Source organism: Scylla paramamosain, chromosome 5, assembly GCF_035594125.1.
Source record: "Scylla paramamosain isolate STU-SP2022 chromosome 5, ASM3559412v1, whole genome shotgun sequence".
Taxonomy (NCBI): Eukaryota; Metazoa; Arthropoda; class Malacostraca; order Decapoda; family Portunidae; genus Scylla; species Scylla paramamosain.
This window is the reverse complement of record NC_087155.1, coordinates 5,004,192-5,023,271: the sequence shown is the minus strand read 5'-3', so window position 1 is coordinate 5,023,271 and position 19,080 is coordinate 5,004,192. Positions and strand designations below refer to the sequence as shown.

Here is a 19,080-nt window from a genome sequence, read left to right as displayed (position 1 = left end):
CCATGTTGTACATGTCTGGCTGTACAGAGTCATCTGGCATGACAATGTTGTGATGCTGCATGCCCCACACAAGCCACGGCTTACCATCAACCTCCACCACCTGCAGCGAGCTCACCCTGGCAATGATGCTAGGCTGTGACATATAGATACATCTCTCACCACACTTCCTGATCCACACAGCATCTCCTGTCAAATATTCCTCGCCTCCATCATCACCTGGTGTGGTGTCATCAGCTGTCTGTTCCTGACCTGGTCATACACAGTTTCACACCTTGTAGCAGTACACAACACTTGCTGGAGCCTCAGTCACCATAGTTCCATTGTGGGGCATAATGCTATAGAGCCTTTGGTGATGGAAGTGTTTCCTGGTGGCAATCACCTTCACTGTGTGATGGTTGCGCTCTACAATGCCATTGCCACTTAGTGCAAACACCACCTGAAGCATGCCCAATGTGCAGCAAAGGCTGCAAACTGGTAACCACAGAAAATAGTGTCATTATCACTGAGTAGTTCGATGGCCACTCCCTGTTCACAGAACACCTGCTCCAGCTCCTTCATGATGGTATCACCATCTGGCCTGCATAGCTACCGCCATACACAGAACCAGGACAGCCCACAGTCGACAATGGACAAGTAATCTTGACCAAGGTAGTGAGTGATGTCTACAGTTAAATGCCACCATGTCTCTTCCACATCCAACAAGCTACTCCACCAATTTACTGGTGCTGGGTTGATGCTGTGGCACACATCACAATGCTTCATGGCCTCACATGCTTTGGCCCATGTAACTGCCCGAGAAATCTCACACCATGTGAAGTACTGGGTGTGAAAGATGCCTGGGTGATCAGCACACACATGAAGGTCTGCAATGCTGGTCCTGAGGTTACCCAGTTCATCTCCTGTTGCTGCTGCCAGTTTGCTGCTCCGCATCCACTCCTTGGGGATGCATGTGAGTGCTTCGGCATGGCTTTCTGTGAAGTGGACGAGTGTTACAGACAAAACCAAACTGAACTCTGTCATCAGATGCCAAGTGACATTGATGCAGCAGTGGATTAACATCCTGCCACATGCCTTGGTTCAAAAATAAGCGCAGCAACTCAGTGAGTCATCAATCCAGCAATGGATAGTAGCGGAGTCCATTCAACAACTCAATGGTCTGCAATCCCCATGCGATGGCAAGGTTGACACCATGCACCACTGCGTCAAGGTCCTGCCAGTTTTTCTCACCCCCCTCCCCCAAGCTGCTAACTCTGTACAGGAGCCTTATCTGTCCATGCATCAAATTTCCTTCATTTGTATCAGGGGATTCCACTCACACCACTATTTTAGAGAGGATGGAATCAAAAGCTTTTCATCTTATCAACTCCTCTCCTCTAACTGACTGTCTTCAGCCTCTCTCTCTCATCACTGCAATGTTGCAGCTCTTGCTATCTTCTACTGGTATTTTTATGCTAACTGCTCTACTGATTTTTCTTTTTTATGTAGGAGGGACACTGGCCAAGGGCAACAAAAATACAATAAAAAAGAAAAAAAAAAAGCCCACTGAGATGCCAGTCCCAGAAAAGGGTCCAAAGTGGTAGTCAAAAATTGAGGGATAAGTGTCTTCAAACCTCCCTCTTGAAGGAATTCAAGTCATAGGAAGGTGGAAATACAGAAGCAGGCAGGGAGTTCCAGAGTTTACCAGAGAAAGGGATGAATAGTTGAGAATATTGGTTGACTCTTATATTAGAGAGATGGACAGAACAGGGGTGAGAGAAAGAAGAAAGTCTTGTGAAGCAAGGATGTGGGAGGAGAGGAGGCATGCAGTTAGCAAGATCAGAAGAGCAGTTAGCATGAAAATGGCAGTAGAAGACAGCTAGAGATGCAAGATTGCAGCAATGAGAGAGAGAGACTGAAGACAGTCAGTTAGAGGAGAGGAGTTGATGAGTTGAAAAGCTTTTGATTTCACCCTGTCTAGAAGAGCAGTATGAGTGGAACCCCACCAGACGTGTGAAGCATACTCCATACATGGACGGATAAGGTCCTTGTACAGAGTTAGCAGCTGGGGGGATGAGAAAACTGGCAAAGATGTCTCAGAACACCTAACTTCATAGAAGTTGTTTTAGCAAGAGATGAGATGTGAAGTTTCAGTTCATATTATAAGTAAAGGACAGACCGAGGATGTTCAGTGTAGTAGAGGGGGACAGTTGAGTGTCATCAAAGAAGAGGGGATAGTTGTCTGGAAGGTTGTGTCGAGTTGATATATGGAGGAATTGAGTTTTTGAGGCATTGAACAATACAAAGTTTGCTCTGCCCCAATCAGAAATTTTAGAAAGATCAGAAGTCAGGTGTTCTGTGGCTTCCCTGCATGAAATGTTTACTTCCTGAAGGGTTGGACGTCTCTGAAAAAACATGGAAAAGTACAAGGTGGTATCATCAGAGTAGGAGTGGACAGGATAAGAAGTTTAGTTTTGAAGGGCATTGATGAATAATAAGAAGACAGGACAGAATCCTGAGGAACACCACTGTTAACAGATTTAGGAGAAGAACAGTGACCATCTATCACAGCAGCAATACAATGGTTAGAAAGGAAACTTGAGATGAAGTTACAGAGAGAAGGATAGAAGCCATAGGAGGGTTGTTTGGAAATCAAAGTTTTGTGCCAGACTCTATCAAAAGCTTTTGATATGTCCAAGGCAACAGCAAAAGTCTCACCAAAATCTCTAAAAGAGGATGACCAAGACTCAATAAGGAACGCCAGATCACCAGTAGAGTGGCCTTGATGGAACCCATACTGGCAATCAGATAGAAGGTTGTGAAGTGATAGATGTTTAAGAATCTTCCTGTTGAGGATAGATTCAAAAACTTTACATAGACAGGAAATTAAAGCAATAGGACGGAAGTTTGAGAAATTAGAACAGTCACCCTTTTCAGGAACAGGCTGAATGTAGGTAAACTTCCAGCAAGAAGGATAGGTAGATGTTGACAGACAGAGCTGAAAGAGTTTGACTAGGCAAGGTGCAAGCACGGAGGCACAGTTTTGGAGAACAATAGGAGGGACCCCATCAGGTCCATAAGCCTTCCGAGGGTTTAGGCCAGCAAGGGCATGGAAAACATCTTTGTGAAGAATTTTAATTGGTAGCATGAAGTAGTCAGAGGGTGGAGGAGAGAGAGAAACAAGCCCAGAATCGTCTAAGGTAGAGTTTTTCGCAAAGGTTTGAGCTAAGAGTTCAGCTTTAGAAATAGATGTGATAGCAGTGGTGCCATCTAGTTGAAATAAAGGAGGGAAAGAAAAAGAAACAATGTTATTGGAGATATTTTTGGCTAGAAGCCAGAAGTCACGAGGGGAGTTAGAACTTGAAAGATTTTTGACACTTTCTGTTAATGAAAGAGTTTTTGGTTACTTGGAGAACAGACTTGGCATGGTTCCAGGCAGAAATATAAAGTGCATGAGATTCTGGTGATGGAAGGCTTAAGTACCTTTTGTGGGCCACCTCTCTATCATGTATAGCACGAGAACAAGCTGTGTTAAACCATGGTTTGGAAGGTTTAGGTCAAGAAAAAGAGTGAGGAATGTATGCCTCCATGCCAGACACTATCAACTCTGTTATGTGCTCAGCACACAAAGATGGGTCTCTGGCATGGAAGCAGTAGTCATTCCAAGGAATATCAGCAAAATACCTCCTCAGGTCCCCCCAACTAGCAGAGGCAAAACGCCAGAGGCACTTTCGCTTAGGGGGATCCTGAGGAGGGATTGGAGCGATAGGACAAGATACAGATATGAGATTGTGGTCGGAGAAGCCCAACAGAGAAGAGAGGGTGACAGCATAAGCAGAAGGATTAGAAGTCAGGAAAAGGTCAAGATTGTTGGGCATATCTCCAAGATGGTCAGGAATATGAGTAGGGTGTTGCACCAATTGTTCTAGGTTATGGAGGATAGCAAAGTTGAAGGCTAGTTCATCAGGATAGTCAGTGAAGGGAGAGGAAAGCCAAAGCTTGTGATGAACATTGAAGTCTCCAAGAATGGAGATCTCTGCAAAAGGGAAGAGGGTCAGAATGTGCTCCACTTTGGAAGTTAAGTAGTCAAAGAATTTCTTATAGTTAGAGGAGTTAGGTGAGAGGTATAAAGCACAGATAAATTTAGTTTGAGAGTGACTCTGTAGTCGTAGCCAGATGGTGGAAAACTCGAAAGAGCGTGGGCACGAGAACAGATTAAGTCATTGTGCACATAAACGCAACATCCAACAACAAGCCAGATGGTAGAAAACTTGGAAGATACAAGAGCATAAGCAGGAGAGCAGGTTAAGTTGTTGCACACCTAAATGCAACATCCAGCTTTGGATAAAAAAATGAGGATAGAGAAAGTAGGAGGGGACAGAAAAGGGACTACTGTCAGTTGCCTAAGACACCTGAGTTTCAGTGAGGAAAAGAAGATGAGGTTTAGAAGAGGAGAGGTGGTGTTCTACAGATTGAAAATTAGATCTTAGACCGCGAATGTTGCAGAAGCTAATGAAGAAAAAGTTGAGGGGGGGTGTCAAGACACTTAGGGTCATCATCAGAAGGGCAGTCCAACCTGGGAACATTTGTGGTCCCCTCCCCAGATGGGGACTCTGAGGCTGGAGTAGGAGTTGCCATGAATTTTAAAATTTTGAGTGAAGGGTGTGTGTATTATTAGGTGCTTGTAGTTTTGTGTGGAGGAAGAGAGTTGTCTTTAGGGGGCAGGCTGTGACTGCCCGCTTATGTTGTGAGACACAAAGGGAAATGTTCAGTGAGGTCACAGCTGGGTTTAAAGATAAGTTCACAGCACCCCCTGATCCAGGGCTTTAGACCTCACTGGGAGTAATTATCTTTTTGGCAGGTGCCTACTGCCTCCTCCTCTCAATATTGCTAGCTGCAAATCTCCCCTCTGCCCACGGCCTGGCTGCACAAGAATTTTTCTTTTTCTCATCCCTATTCTATCCACCTTTTTAATGCAAGAGTTAACCAGTATTCTCAATCATTCATCCCTTTCTCTCATAAACCCTGGAACTCCCAGCCTGCTTCTTTGTTTCCTCCCTTCTATGACTTTGAACTCTTTCAAGAGGGAGGTTAAGACACTTATCCTCTGTTTTTCTTTGTTTTTTTTAATTATTCTATCTGACATCTCTATGGAAACCAGCATCACGTGGACCTTTCTTTTTATTAAAAAATTTTGTTGCCCTTGGCCAGTGGCCCTCTTACATAACACACACACACACACACACACACACACATATACACACACACTACAATTTTTTTCCATAACCTTATGATGAAACAAAAATTTTTTCTACAAAACACCTTTGTAAAATTGAGTTGCATCTTATGCATAGATGCATCTAATATGTCAGCAAATAGGGTACTTGTATGGTGGACACTATTTGTTTTTGTATTCAACTTTTCCCTTTCAAGACTATAAAGCCTTCACTTAGGAGCAACAATACATGACTCATAAGATCAAGAGTAACATTGAACACAATCCTTGCTAACCATGGGAGAGGCCATTTCCAACAGTGCATGAATATAAGCTGATTAAGAAAACATTTGTCATTTCAGAAAATAACCTATAGCTGTCTCACAAGATGAAGACTTACTTACTTACCCCTGCTGGGATCTGTTTCTTGAGGTGGAGTGTCTCATGATCCAGCACATATATAGTGCCACTATTGGCCCCAAGCAGAATAAATGATGGGCTTAGATCAAAGCACACTATCTGCAACACAAAAATACATATTACAAAGTGGTATGCAACAGAAGCAACAGATAATTGCAAAAGCAGCTGCATAAGCTAGTCTATGAACTGTCTCAGTACTTAACTGCCTTCTTTGCTGTTCACCTAATGTTGCATAAGAATCTCTTAGGATGAGCAATTTTCAGTAATCTAAGTTCCTATTTATTGGATGTAATTATCTTAGTTCTGAGAGCAGGCCCACTGAGAGGGGGAGGAGGGGTGGTCAGCTGGTGCATTGCACCAGGGTCCATGGGATCTTTGGGGAGCCCAAAGGTAGAGATGGGGACCCCCATCTCTACCTTTACCTACTGGTCACAGGGATGGGGCCCCTAAACTATTCCTGCACCAGCACATTTCAGTTCTCTCAGCGGCCCTGTCTGAGAGTTTCACCCAGGTGTTGCTCACACAGTTATATCACTGGACACCAAACATGACATTTGTCTATGTTTATAAACAGAACAAAGTGACTAGTGGAAAGAAGAAATGAAGAGGCAGCAGAGACCCAATCAAAAGCCAAGTCATAAACCATAGATATTTCTTGTCTTTGCCTATTGCCTCCTGAAGGATAAAAACAAAGTGCTCATATATAGTCATTTTCATAGGCATAAGAAATTGTCAAGTGTTTGTGGTAATGCACCACGTCACAGAAAAAACATCATCATATTTTTTTTATCACAAAGCAATTCACTACATATAATGTTTTTGAGTAATTTGATGAAAGAACTTCAAGGTTCCTTGGCAGTGATCAATGTTTCCTTTTTTTTTTTTTTGCAAAGATGACTATTATGTTGGTCATTTTGAAAAACCTGTGTTGTGAGATGGTAACCAAAATAACTGCTAGATTTGATTCTGGGATATTTAAGTGTCTCAATTAAACCAGCCATCAAGCATCAGTTGTTACTGCATTAACGACAGTAAAAATCCCTGTCATCTAAGTTGGCAGTGATTAGTCATATGGCATACTGTTCTCCCTCACTTCTGTCACATTCCAAGGCTGGTGTAGGAATCATGGCAACTCCTACACCAGCCTCGGAGTCCCCATCTGGGGAGGAGACCATAAATGTCCCCAGGTCGGACTGCCTTTCTGTTGATGACCCTAAGTGTCTTGACACCCCCCTCAACTTTTTCTTCATTAACTTCTGCAACATTCGTGGTCTAAGATCTAATTTTCAATCTGTAGAACACCACCACTCCTCTTCTAAACCTCATCTTCTTTTCCTCACTGAAACTCAGGTGTCTGAGGCAACTGACAGTAGCCCCTTCTCTGTTCCCTCCTACTTTATCCTCATCTTCACTCCAAAGCTGGATGTTGCGTTTATGAGCACAATAACTTAGCTTACTCTCGTGCCCACGCTTCTGAATCTTCAGAGTTTTCCACCATCTGGCTACGACTACAGAGTCACTCTCAAACTAAATTTATCTGTGTTGTATACCTCTCACCTAACTCCTCTGACTATAAGAAATTCTTTGACAACTTAACTTCCAAAATTGAGCACATTCTGACCCTCTTCCCTTTTGCAGAGATCTCCATTCTTGGAGACTTCAATGTTCACCACCAGCTTTGGTTTTCCTCTCCTTTCTCTGACTATCCTGGTGAATTAGCCTTCAACTTTGCTATCCTGCACGACCTAGAGCAATTGGTGCAACACCCTACTTGTATTCCTGACCGTCTTGGAGATACGCCCAACATTCTTGACCTTTTACTGACCTCTAATCCTTCTACTTATGCTGTCACCCTTTCTTCTCCGTTGGGCTCCTTTGATCGCAATCTCATATCTGTATCTTGTCCTATCGCTCCAATCCCTCCTCAGGATCCCCCTAAGTGAAGGTGCCTCTGGTGTTTTGCCTCTGCTAGTTGGGGGGACCTGAGGAGGTATTTTGCTGATTTTTCTTGGAATGACTACTGCTTCCGTGTCAGAGACCCGTCTTTGTGTGCTGAGCGCATAACAGAGGTGATAGTGTCTGGCATGGAGGTGTACATTCGTCACTCTTTTTCTCGACCTAAACCTTCCAAACCTTTGGTTTAACACAGCTTGTTCTCGTGCTATACATGATAGAGAGGTGGCCCACAAAAGGTACTTAAGCCTTCCATGACCAGAATCTCATGCACTTTATATTTCTGCCTGGAACCATACCAAGTCTGTTCTCCAAGTAACCAAAAACTTCTTCATTAACAGAAAGTGTCAAAATCTTTCAAGTTCTAACTCCCCTCGTGACTTCTGGCTTCTAGTCAAAAATATCTCCAATAACTTTGTTTCTTTTTCTTTCCCTCCTTTATTTCAACCAGATGGCACCTCTGCTATCACATCTATTTCTAAAGCTGAACTCTTCACTCAAACCTTTGCTAAAAACTCTACCTTGGACGATTTTGGGCTTATTCCTCCCTCTCCTCCACCCTCTGACTATTTCATGCTTTCTATTAAAATTCTTCACAATGATGTTTTCCATGCCCTTGCTGGCCTAAACCCTCGGAAGGCTTATGGACCTGATGGGGTCCCTCCTATTGTTCTCCAAAACTGTGCCTCCATGCTTGCACCTTGCCTAGTCAAACTCTTTCAGCTCTGTATGTCAACATCTACCTTTCCTTCTTGCTGCAAGTTTGCCTGCATTCATTCTGTTCCTAAAAAGGGTGACCATTCTAATCCCTCAAACTATCGTCCTGTTGCTTTAAATTCCTGCCTATCTAAAGTTTTTGAATCTATCCTCAACAGGAAGATTCTTTAACATCTATCACTTCACAACCTTCTATCTGATCGCCAGTATGGGTTCCATCAAGGCCGCTCTACTGGTGATCTGGCTTTCCTTATTGAGTCTTGGTCATCCTCTTTTAGAGATTTTGGTGAAACTTTTGCTGTTGCCTTGGACATATCAAAAGCTTTTGATAGAGTCTGGCACAAAGCTTTGATTTCCAAACTACCCTCCTATGGCTTCTATCCTTCTCTCTGTAACTTCATCTCAAGTTTCCTTTCTAACCATTCTATTGCTGCTGTGGTAGACGGTCACTGTTCTTCTCCTGAATCTATTAACAGTGGTGTTCCTCAGGGTTCTGTCCTGTCACCCACTCTCTTCTTATTATTCATTAATGATCTTCTAAGCCAAACTTCTTGTCCTATCCACTCCTATGCTGATGATACCACCCTGCAATTTTCCACGTCTTTTCACAGACGTCCAACCCTTCAGGATGTAAACATTTCATGCAGGGAAGCCACAGAACACTTGACTTCTGATCTTTCTAAAATTTCTGATTGCGGCAGAGCAAACTTGGTATTGTTCAATGCCTCAAAAACTCAATTCTTCCATCTATCAACTCGACACAACCTTCCAGACAACTATCCCCTCTTCTTCAGTGACACTCAACTGTCCCTCTTCTACACTGAACATCCTCGGTCTGTCCTTTACTTATAATCTGAACTGGAAACTTCACATCTCATCTCTAGCTAAAACAGCTTCTATGAAGTTAGGCGTTCTAAGATGTCTCCGCCAGTTTTTCTCACCCCCCCCCCAGCTGCTAGCTCTGTACAAGGGCCTTATCCATCCATGTATGGAGTATGCTTCACATATCTAGAGGGGTTCCACTCATACTGCTCTTCTAGACAGGGTGAAATCAAAAGCTTTTCATCTCATCAACCCCTCTCCTCTAACTGACTGTCTTCAGCCTCTCTCTCACCGTCGCAATATTGCATCTCTTGCTGTCTTTTACCGCTATTTTCATGCTAACTGCTTTTCTGATCTTGCTAACTGCATGCCTCCCCTCCTCCTGCGGCCTCACTGCACGAGACTTTCTTCTTTCTCTCACCCCTATTCTGTCCACCTCTTTAACGCAAGAGTTAACCAATATTCTCAATCATGCATCCTTTTCTCTGGTAAACTCTGAAACTCCCTGCCTGCTTCTGTATTTCCATCTTCCTATGACTTGAATTCCTTCAAGAGAGAGGTTTCAAGACACTTATCCATCAGTTTTTGACTACTGTTTTAACCCTTTTATGGGACTGGCATTTTTTTTTTATTGGATTTTTGTTGCCCTTGGGCAGTGTCCCTCCTACATAAAAAAAAAAAAATTCAACTCATACAAACTATATCCATTATTACTCTTTCACAAGATCTATCATGCTGATTAAGAAATTTCACTCTAATTGTTCTCACTCATGGCACTGTTTCCTAAATGTCTCATTTAATTATATTTCAACTTATCAATATTACACAACAATCTTGATCCCATCCTCTCTTGCAGGGATATCCATATCTTATTGTTCACCATGCTGTTGAAATTAACTCAATCACAGGCATAGAATCTTTCATAAGAACATAAGAACATAAGAAAATAAGGAAAGCTGCAAGAAATCATCAAGCCTTACATGTCACAGTCCCTGTATGAAACATACTTACCTATCTCCACCTATTTACCTATCCTGGTTCAGGATTACATCCATGTCAGTGACACTCACTTTTCTCTCTTCCTAGCCATCCATTTCATTTTAAAATTAAAATAGCAATTTGAACACTCTCCGAGCTCCCATTTGGAAAGAGGACCAGAAATATCTTGAGGGCAGACTGCTCTTCTGTTATTATCCCAAAGCATGTTGACATCCATCCCCCAACTTCTCCTTCATTAACTTCAGCAACATTTGCACCCTTAGATCTAAATTTCAATCTAAGAAACATCATCTCTCCTCTACGAGATTTCATTTTTTTTTTTTCCCTCACAGAAACACAGGTGTCTAAGGCTACTGACAGTAAGCCTTTCTCTGTCCCCTCCTGTTTCCTCTATCCTCATCCTCAATCCAAAGCTGTATGTTGCACCTTAATAAGTGTGCAAAAACTTACCTTGCTCTCATACCCATACTCCTGAGACTTCTGAATTTTCTACCATCTGGCTTAGATTTCAGAGTCACTCTTAAACTAGTCATTTTTGCTGCATACCTCTCACATAACTACAAAGAATTCTTTAATTTCCAAAGTGGAGAACATCCTGACTATCTTCCCTTTTGTAGAGATTTCCATTCTTGGAGATTCTTCATCTTTTCACTAAACAATAAATAGTACTGTTTGAAAGTAGAATTTTATCCATGATTTATTAGCAATATATATATATATATATATATATATATATATATATATATATATATATATATATATATATATATATATATATATATATATATATATATATATTTTTTTTTTTTTTTTTTTTTTTTTTCTTCTTTTTTTTTTTTTTTTTTTGTGTGTGTGTGTGTGTGTGTGTGTGTGTGTGTGTGTGCCTTGTGTATGGGCTCCTGTCATGTATGTAATGTGGTAGATCACAAGACTATCCCTTTCCAACAGTAGCTGATGGGGCTAAGAGTGTGAATGATGTGTGTGTGTGTGGGATGCCATATCTGGCCCACCTTGTGTGGTACTGCTGGGTATATAGATACATAGATAGATAAATATTGAACATTTAAGTCATTTGTATGTAATTAATTATCACTATATAATCTTGGTAGCATTATGAAATTAGTCTTCAGTGTTTCCTTTTAACTACAGCAGTCAACTCATGCTTTGTAAAACAAACATTCACACATTCCTCTTTATTGTCTGACAATTTTATCCTGAGCATTTACATGTCGTTCTTTCCAGGGATTTCTTAGCCTGTGGTGCTGCCACACTTGTACTGGGCAAATTATTGGATTAGAGCCTAAATGTTAGTGATAACCTAACTCCTAACACACCATCTCTCTCTCTCTCTCTCTCTCTCTCTCTCTCTCTCTCTCTCTCTCTCTCTCTCTCTCTCTCTCTCTCTCTCTCTCTCTCTCTCTCTCTCTCTCTCTCTCTCTCTCCTCTTCCTCTTCACATGCAGTGCAAGAGGGAGGGATGATGGATTGACACAGTCACTCTGACAGTGTGACCTGGCTCAGTCACTGGCTCTGGAGACAGTGCTTCTTAATGGAGAACTTTATGTTTGGCATTTAGGAATTGTTACCTTAGTGGATGTCCTTCCTAACCTCAGATCACAGCCATGATATGAAACTGTGTCACTGTACTGCAACTATCCTCTTGACTAAAATTCAGTGAAAGGATACATTCCATGTCAAAAAGAAATTCAATGGAACTGATGAAATACATCCCAATTAAAGCACTATTAGCATGTGCTAGTTATTAATTTCTATCTTATATACAGAATGGAACATTTATATGGTGACAATAATATTTTCATAAAAAAAAAAAAAAACATGGTGAATATGTTGACAAAATGTAGGATACAAAATGCATTTGCTAGACCAGTGATTCTCAAAGTGTGTGCCATGGCACACTAGTGTGCCGCCATTATCTCCTTGGTGTGCCATGAAAATAATATAATTTTGCTAGGTTTCGAGAATTCCTCACATTGATCGGCAAGAATAATACTTATACTGCGAATGACAGACTGGTCGAGTACGTGTCCAGTACGCATCTGTAAGCAGCCTGCTCCCAGCCGCTCCCCACTCCTCAGTGTGTGTCAGTGTGGCCTTGATTGTGACTGGAGGAAGTTACTCTTTTGGTTGTCATATTCATATTTTTTTTCAAAACCTGAGAAAAATGGATAAATTCATCATAAAGAAGCATAAATGTGATGAGGAGGCTAGTGGAAGTGACATGATGGTTGATGATGAGCCTAATTCTGCTGTCCCAAGTGTAGATCTAATGAAGACAATGGCAGTTGCTAGCAAAAGTAAGCCACAACTACCTAGCCCTGGGGTTCACATGGTGTGACGATGAACTTGGTCCTAAGCCAAAATGTGTTGTGTGTGGTACTGAACTATCAAATGAAGCCATGGTTCCTAGTAAATTGAAGAGACATTTAACTACAAAACACAGTTACCTTTCTGATAAACCTCTGGATTATTTCAAGAGACTCTTAAATTGACAACAAACAACAAAGGTGCAGTTTTGAGAAAAAGTTAAAGGAGCAGAGAAGGCTCAAAAAGCAAGCTACTTAGTAGCAGAATTAATTGCCAAAACTATGAAGCTCCATATAATTGCTGAATCTCTCATTCTTCTATCATGCTGTGCTATAGTAAAAACAATGTTTGGGACTAAAGCTGAAAAAGAAGTAAAGAAAATTCCTCTCTCTGATAATATTAGTAGGAGAATCGAGATGTCATCTGATATTGAAAAAAGTGTCTGTGAACTTATAAAAGAAAAAGGAATGTATGCCTTACAAGTAGATGAGTCAACTGACAGAGGAAAAGCACAGTTACTAGTGTTCATGTGATATATTACTGGTAATAAAATAGCAGAACAGTTTTTATGCTGCAAAGAGCTAGTGCAAACCACAGGACAAGATGTATTTTCTACAGTGAGTGACTATTTGCAGACAGTTGATTTGACATAGAAATCATGTGTAGGGATTTGCACGGATGGTGCTCCTTCAATGGTAGGATCAGTGAAAGGTTTTTGTATCATTAGTGAAAAAAGAAAATCCAGAATTGATTTCAACCCACTGTTTTTTGCACCATGAAGCTCTTGTTACTAAAACACTGGGATGCAAATTCAAATCTGTTCTTGATGACATTGTAAAAATGGTAAACTTTATCAAGAGCAGACCACTTAAGTCACGCTTATTTTCCCTGCTTTGTGAAGACATCAGGGCTCCTCATGTAGCCCTTATCTTGCACAAAGAAGTTAGATGGTTATCAAGAGGCAGGGTGCTTTCTCAAGTACAGGAACTGAAGAAAAAAATGCTCATGTTCTTTACTTTTGAAGGAAAACTTGAATTTTGTGAATTACTGGCTGACAAAATTTGGTATGTCAAATTATGTTACTTAGCAGATATTTTTGAATATCTGAACAATGACAGTACTACCATGCAAGAGAGACTGGAAGATCTGTTATCTTCTTCAGATAAAATGAAGGCTCTGGAATGTTAAAGTGAAAGATGGCAACTTGGATATGTTTCCAAAAACTGCTGCTACAAAAAACAAAGACATTGTTCCACTGATATGTGAGCACCTTGAAAGCCTAGAAAAGAACATTGAAAAGTATTTTCCAAATATATCTGTTGAAAGTTATGATTGCCTGAGAAATCCATTCATTCATGATCCATCAAACTCACAACAACTTAGTCTCAGTGAGGAAGAGGAGCTAACAGACATCCGTAATGACCGCACTCTGAAACTTAAGTACAAGGAAGTGTCACTTGAAATTTTCTGGACTGATAATGAGAAAGAATTCCCACATTTAGCGAAAAAAGTTCAAAAAATTCTTCTTGTTTTCAATCTCATATTTGTGTGAACTAGGGTTCTCAACCCTCACTAACATAAAAATAAGAAAAGGTCAAGACTGCTAAGCATTGAAGAAGAAATGAGGGTGTGCCTGTCTAGTGTTTCTCATAATATACCGCAGATATGCAAATCCAGTCAACTTCATGTGTCTCACCAATAAGGTAAGTGTGCATTATCAATAATGAAATTTACATGTAGTATTTTAAAAGGAACTGATAAGTCTAAGACTATATATATATATATATATATATATATATATATATATATATATATATATATATATATATATATATATATATATATATATATATATATATATATATATATATATATATATATCAAAGGACAGCTGTGCTGCCAAAATATTAGTTTCTTAGTGTGCCATCATACTAAATAGTTTGAAAACCACTGCACTAGACAGTAATCCACCCATTAGTAAAATCAATTGTATATTGTGATCTTTTTTCATGAAAAGCTGACATTATACTATGTGATGAGTTTATTATCTTACCTTCAGTCTTGTGCTTTCTTGATGCAGGAAATTTAGTTGCTGGAGATCACTTGCCTGGAGGACCACCAAGCTGGATGACATCTTGAGAGCTGGTAGTGCAACAAAGGCTGAGGTCCTCAGTAACTGCAATACATTAACACATCTTAACACATGCTGTATTATCACAAAGCTGTGGGAGGATGTTTTGAAAGAGATTTTTGAGGCATCTTAAGAAATTGGTGACATGACTTTATAAAATACATACCTCCTCAGTCTTATTCAGGCTTGCTGATAAAGAGCAAAAAAATAACAAAACGAGCACAAGGTCTTGTAATTGCCAATATGAAAGGAATCATAATGATATGAAATACAGTGCATGCAAGACTGCATTCCTCTCCAATCAAGGCATTGAGACAGGGAAGCTGCATTACCTTCTCAAACACAAAAAATTAACCATCATCAGCATAGTCATTCTAGGTAAAAGAAGTCTAACCCTGCCAATAAAATGTCAGAGATCACTGTTCAATGACTGAAAAGCTATTTAAGGGAGTCCTCAACTTGTGACATTCTCAACTTCTGCAATTTCATGGTTAAAACACTGGCGGTGTTTATCACTGTACATTCCTCTTTGCCAATTTTTTTATTTTATTTTATTTTTTTCAGTGCCACATTTACACTGAGGGTACTTGCATGTTCTACAATACTCTACAGTCTCTTACTTTTTACACAACACCACACACATACTACACCAAACACAATCTTTTATAAGTTAAATAAAGAAATAAAAAATATATATAAACATTTGTTCTGACTGTTTTATTTATTTAATTTTGGGTATCTTCCATTATTGCCTTCTTTGGTTATATCAGTTTGCAGGCCCCCCCCTTTATTTCCTTTCATAGTGCATAAAGAAGTAAAAATAATACAAAGAATTATTTGACGAAGACAGCAGAATATGTTGTCATGCAACGACACACCGAGGAAGGAAGCATTAGTCAGTCTCAGTTGTGTGTCACTTTGAGTTACTATTTATCATTCACTCCCTTGTTTGTGGTGCTTTTTGAGAATTTTATACCCTTAATCATGGTTCTCAAGCATAAGGCAGACCCATCTGATGGTAGTGCATTGAAGAAAAGGAAAGAAATCACCATGGAAGTTAAATTAGACATATTGAAGTGAGCACAAAAGGGAGAAATGCTTACGGAAACTGGCCAGATATCTGGCCTATTTCAAAACACCTGGCCAATGGACTATTGCTACACCTATCAAGGATAGGCTAGTTTTGACGTATGCTGAAAATCAGTTTAAGACATGGTCGTAGGAACGGAACTCTGTCATAACTCAAGGACCCCCTGTATACAAGGGCTGAGTCCACTCACTGCGTATTTGTCACCTTTGATAAGCATTCGAAAACTAGCCTATATCCAAAATACAAGTTTAAGATTGAAAAATATCCAGGACACAGTTAATGATTATTAAAGAGACGTCTTCATTAAACAATACAACCAGACGTCCCTTTCATCTCTCTAGTGTCTCCCCCTTACACCTTGCTCTGAGTGTGGGCCTATTTTACTTCTGTTGAGAACATCAGAATGCAATTGACTGCTTTGGTTCACCTCTGCAAAAATTCCCTTTTTAATGAAGTATCATTCCTGTACTACCTGAGTAAAACACTTAAATCCATTTAATAATAACGCAAAAGTTTGCAAAAATTAAAACATCATTTTACTTGAGGGTTCCATTGTGCTGTTCTTTGAGAAGGGTTTTCTGTTTGTCTCTTTTTTTTTTTTTTATGTAGGAAGGACACTGCCCAAGGGCAACAAAAATCCAATAAAAAAAATGCCCACTGAAATGCCAGTCCCATAAAAGGGTCAAAGCAGTAGTCAAAAACTGATGAATAAGTGTCTTGAAACCTTCCTCTTGAAGGAATTCAAGTCATAGGAAGGTAGAAATACAGAAGCAGGCAGGGAGTTCCAGAGTTTACCAGAGAAAGGGATGAATGATTGAGAATACTGGTTAACTCTTGCGTTAGAGAGGTGGACAGAATAGGGATGAGAGAAAGAAGAAAGTCTTGTGCAGCAAGGCCGCAGAAGGAGGGGAGGCATGCAGTTAGCAAGATCAGAAGAGCAGTTAGCATGAAAATAGCGGTAGATGACAGCAAGAGATGCAACATTGCGGCGGTGAGAGAGAGGCTGAAGACAGTCAGTTAGAGGAGAGGAGTTGATGAGATGAAAAGCTTTTGATTCCACCCTGTCTAGAAGAGCAGTGTGAGTGGAACCCCCCCAGACATGTAAAGCATACTCCATACATGGACAGATAAGGTCCTTGTACAGAGTTAGCAGCCGGGGGGGTAAGAAAAACTGGCGGAGACATCTCAGAACGCCTAACTTCATAGAAGCTGTTTTAGCTAGAGATGAGATGTGAAGTTTCCAGTTCAGATTATAAATAAAGAACAGACCGAGTATGTTCAGTGTAGAAGAGGGGGACAGTTGAGTGTCATCAAAGAAGAGGGAATAGCTGTCTGGAAGGCTGTGTCGAGTTGATAGATGGAGGAATTAAGTTTTTGAGGCATTGAACAATACCAAGTTTGCTCTGCCCCAATCAGAAATTTTAGAAAGATCAGAAGTCAAGCATTCTGTGGCTTCCCTGCGTGAAATGTTTACCTCCTGAAGGATTGGACGTCTATGAAAGGACATGGAAAAGTGCAGGGAGGTATCATCAGCATAGGAGTGGATAGGACAAGAAGTTTGGTTTAAAAGATCATTAATGAATAATAAGAAGAGAGTGGGTGACAGGACAGAACCCTGAGGAACACCACTGTTAATAGATTTAGGAGAAGAACAGTGACCGTCTACCACAGCAGCAATGTAACAGTCAGAAAGGTAACTGGAGATGAAGTTACGGAGAGAAGGATAGAAACCGTAGGAGGGTGGTTTAGAAATCAAAGCTTTGTGCCAGACTCTATCAAAAGTTTTTGATATGTCCAAGGCAACAGCAAAAGTTTCACCAAAATCTCTAAAAGAGGATGACCAAGACTCAGTAAGAAAAGCCAGAAGATCACCAGTAGAGCGGCCTTGATGAAACCTATACTGGCGATCAGATAGAAGGTTGTGAAATGATAGATGTTTAGGAATCTTCCTGTTGAGGATAGATTCAAAAACTTTAGATAGGTAGGAAATTAAAGTAATAGGACAGTAGTTTGAGGGATTAGAACAGTCACCCTTTTTAGGAATAGGCTGAATGTAGGCAAACTTCCAGCAAGAAGGAAAGGTAGATGTTGACAGACAGAGCTGAAAGAGTTTGACTAGGCAAGGTGAAGCACGGAGGCACAGTTTCGGAGAACAATAGGAGGGACCCCATCAGGTCCATAAGCCTTCCGAGGGTTTAGGCCAGCGAGGGCATGGAAAACATCATTGAGAAGAATTTTAATTGATAGCATGAAGTAGTCAGAGGGTGGAGGAGAGGGAGGAACAAGCCCAGAATCGTCCAAGGTAGACTTTTTAGCCCAGGTTTGAGCGAAGAGTTCAGCTTTAGAAATAGATGTGATAGCAGTGGTGCCATCTGGTTGAAATAAAGGAGGGAAAGAAGAAGAAGAAGCAAAGTTATTGGAAATATTTTTGGCTAGATGCCAGAAGCCACGAGGGGAGTTAGATCTTGAAAGATTTTGACACTTCCTGTTAATGAAGGAGTTTTTGGTTAGTTAGAGAACAGACTTGGCATGGGATTGGAGCGATAGGACAAGATACAGATATGAGATTGTGATCGGAGGAGCCCAACGGAGAAAAAAGGGTGAAAGCATAAGCAGAAGGATTAGAGGTCAGGAAAAGGTCAAGAATTTTGGGCGTATCTCCAAGATGGTCAGGAATACAAGTAGGGTGTTGCACCAATTGCTCTAGGTCATGGAGGATAGCAAAGTTGAAGGCTAGTTCACCAGGATGGTCAGTGAAGGGAGAGGAAAGCCAAAGCTGGTGGTGAACATTGAAGTCTCCAGGAATGGAGATCTCTGCAAAAGGGAAGAGGGTCAGAATGTGCTCCACTTTGGAAGTTAAGAAGTCAAAGAATTTCTTATAGTCAGAGGAGTTAGGTGAAAGGTATACAGCACAGATAAATTTAGTTTGAGAGTGACTCTGTAGTCATAGCCAGATGGTGGAAAACTCGGAAGATTCAAGAGCATGGGCACAAGAACAGGTTAAGTCGTTGCACACATAAACGCAACATCCAGCTTTGGATCGAAAATGAGGATAGAGAAAGTAGGAGGGAACAGAAAAGGGGCTACTGTCAGTTGCCTAAGACACCTGAGTTTCAGTGAAGAAAAGAAGATGAGGTTTAGAAGAGGAGAGGTGGTGTTCTACAGATTGAAAATTAGATCTTAGACCGCAAATATTGCAGAAATTAATGAAGAAAAAGTTGAGCGGGGTGTCAAGACACTTAGGGTCGTCGACAGAAAGGCAGTCCGACCTGGGGACATTTATGGTTCCCTCCCCAGATGGGGACTCCAAGGCTGGTGAAGGAGTCGCCATGATTATTTTGAAATTTTTGAGTGAAGGGTGTGTGTGTTATTAGGTGCTTGTAGTTTTGCGTGGAGGAAAAGAGTTGTCTTTAGAGGGCAGGCTGTAACTGCC

The 19,080-nt window shown here is 40.7% G+C and overlaps 1 protein-coding gene across 3 annotated transcripts in view; it reads right to left on the bottom strand.

Annotated features, from left to right (window-relative positions):
• Positions 1–19,080, bottom strand: part of LOC135100446 (uncharacterized) — a 61,967-nt gene that overhangs the window by 36,729 nt on the left and 6,158 nt on the right. Inside the window, exons 2-3 of one of the 3 annotated variants that reach the window (XM_064003343.1) lie at positions 14,480–14,602; positions 5,600–5,710 (exon numbers count right to left, since the gene is read on the bottom strand). In XM_064003343.1, coding sequence (XP_063859413.1) covers positions 5,600–5,710; positions 14,480–14,560 — 192 coding nt within the window. In that variant the 5' untranslated portion in view covers positions 14,561–14,602. Of the gene's footprint in view, positions 1–5,591; positions 5,711–14,479; positions 14,603–19,080 lie in introns of those variants that run through there. The other 2 variants (XM_064003344.1, XM_064003345.1) reach the window with 2 other exon arrangements.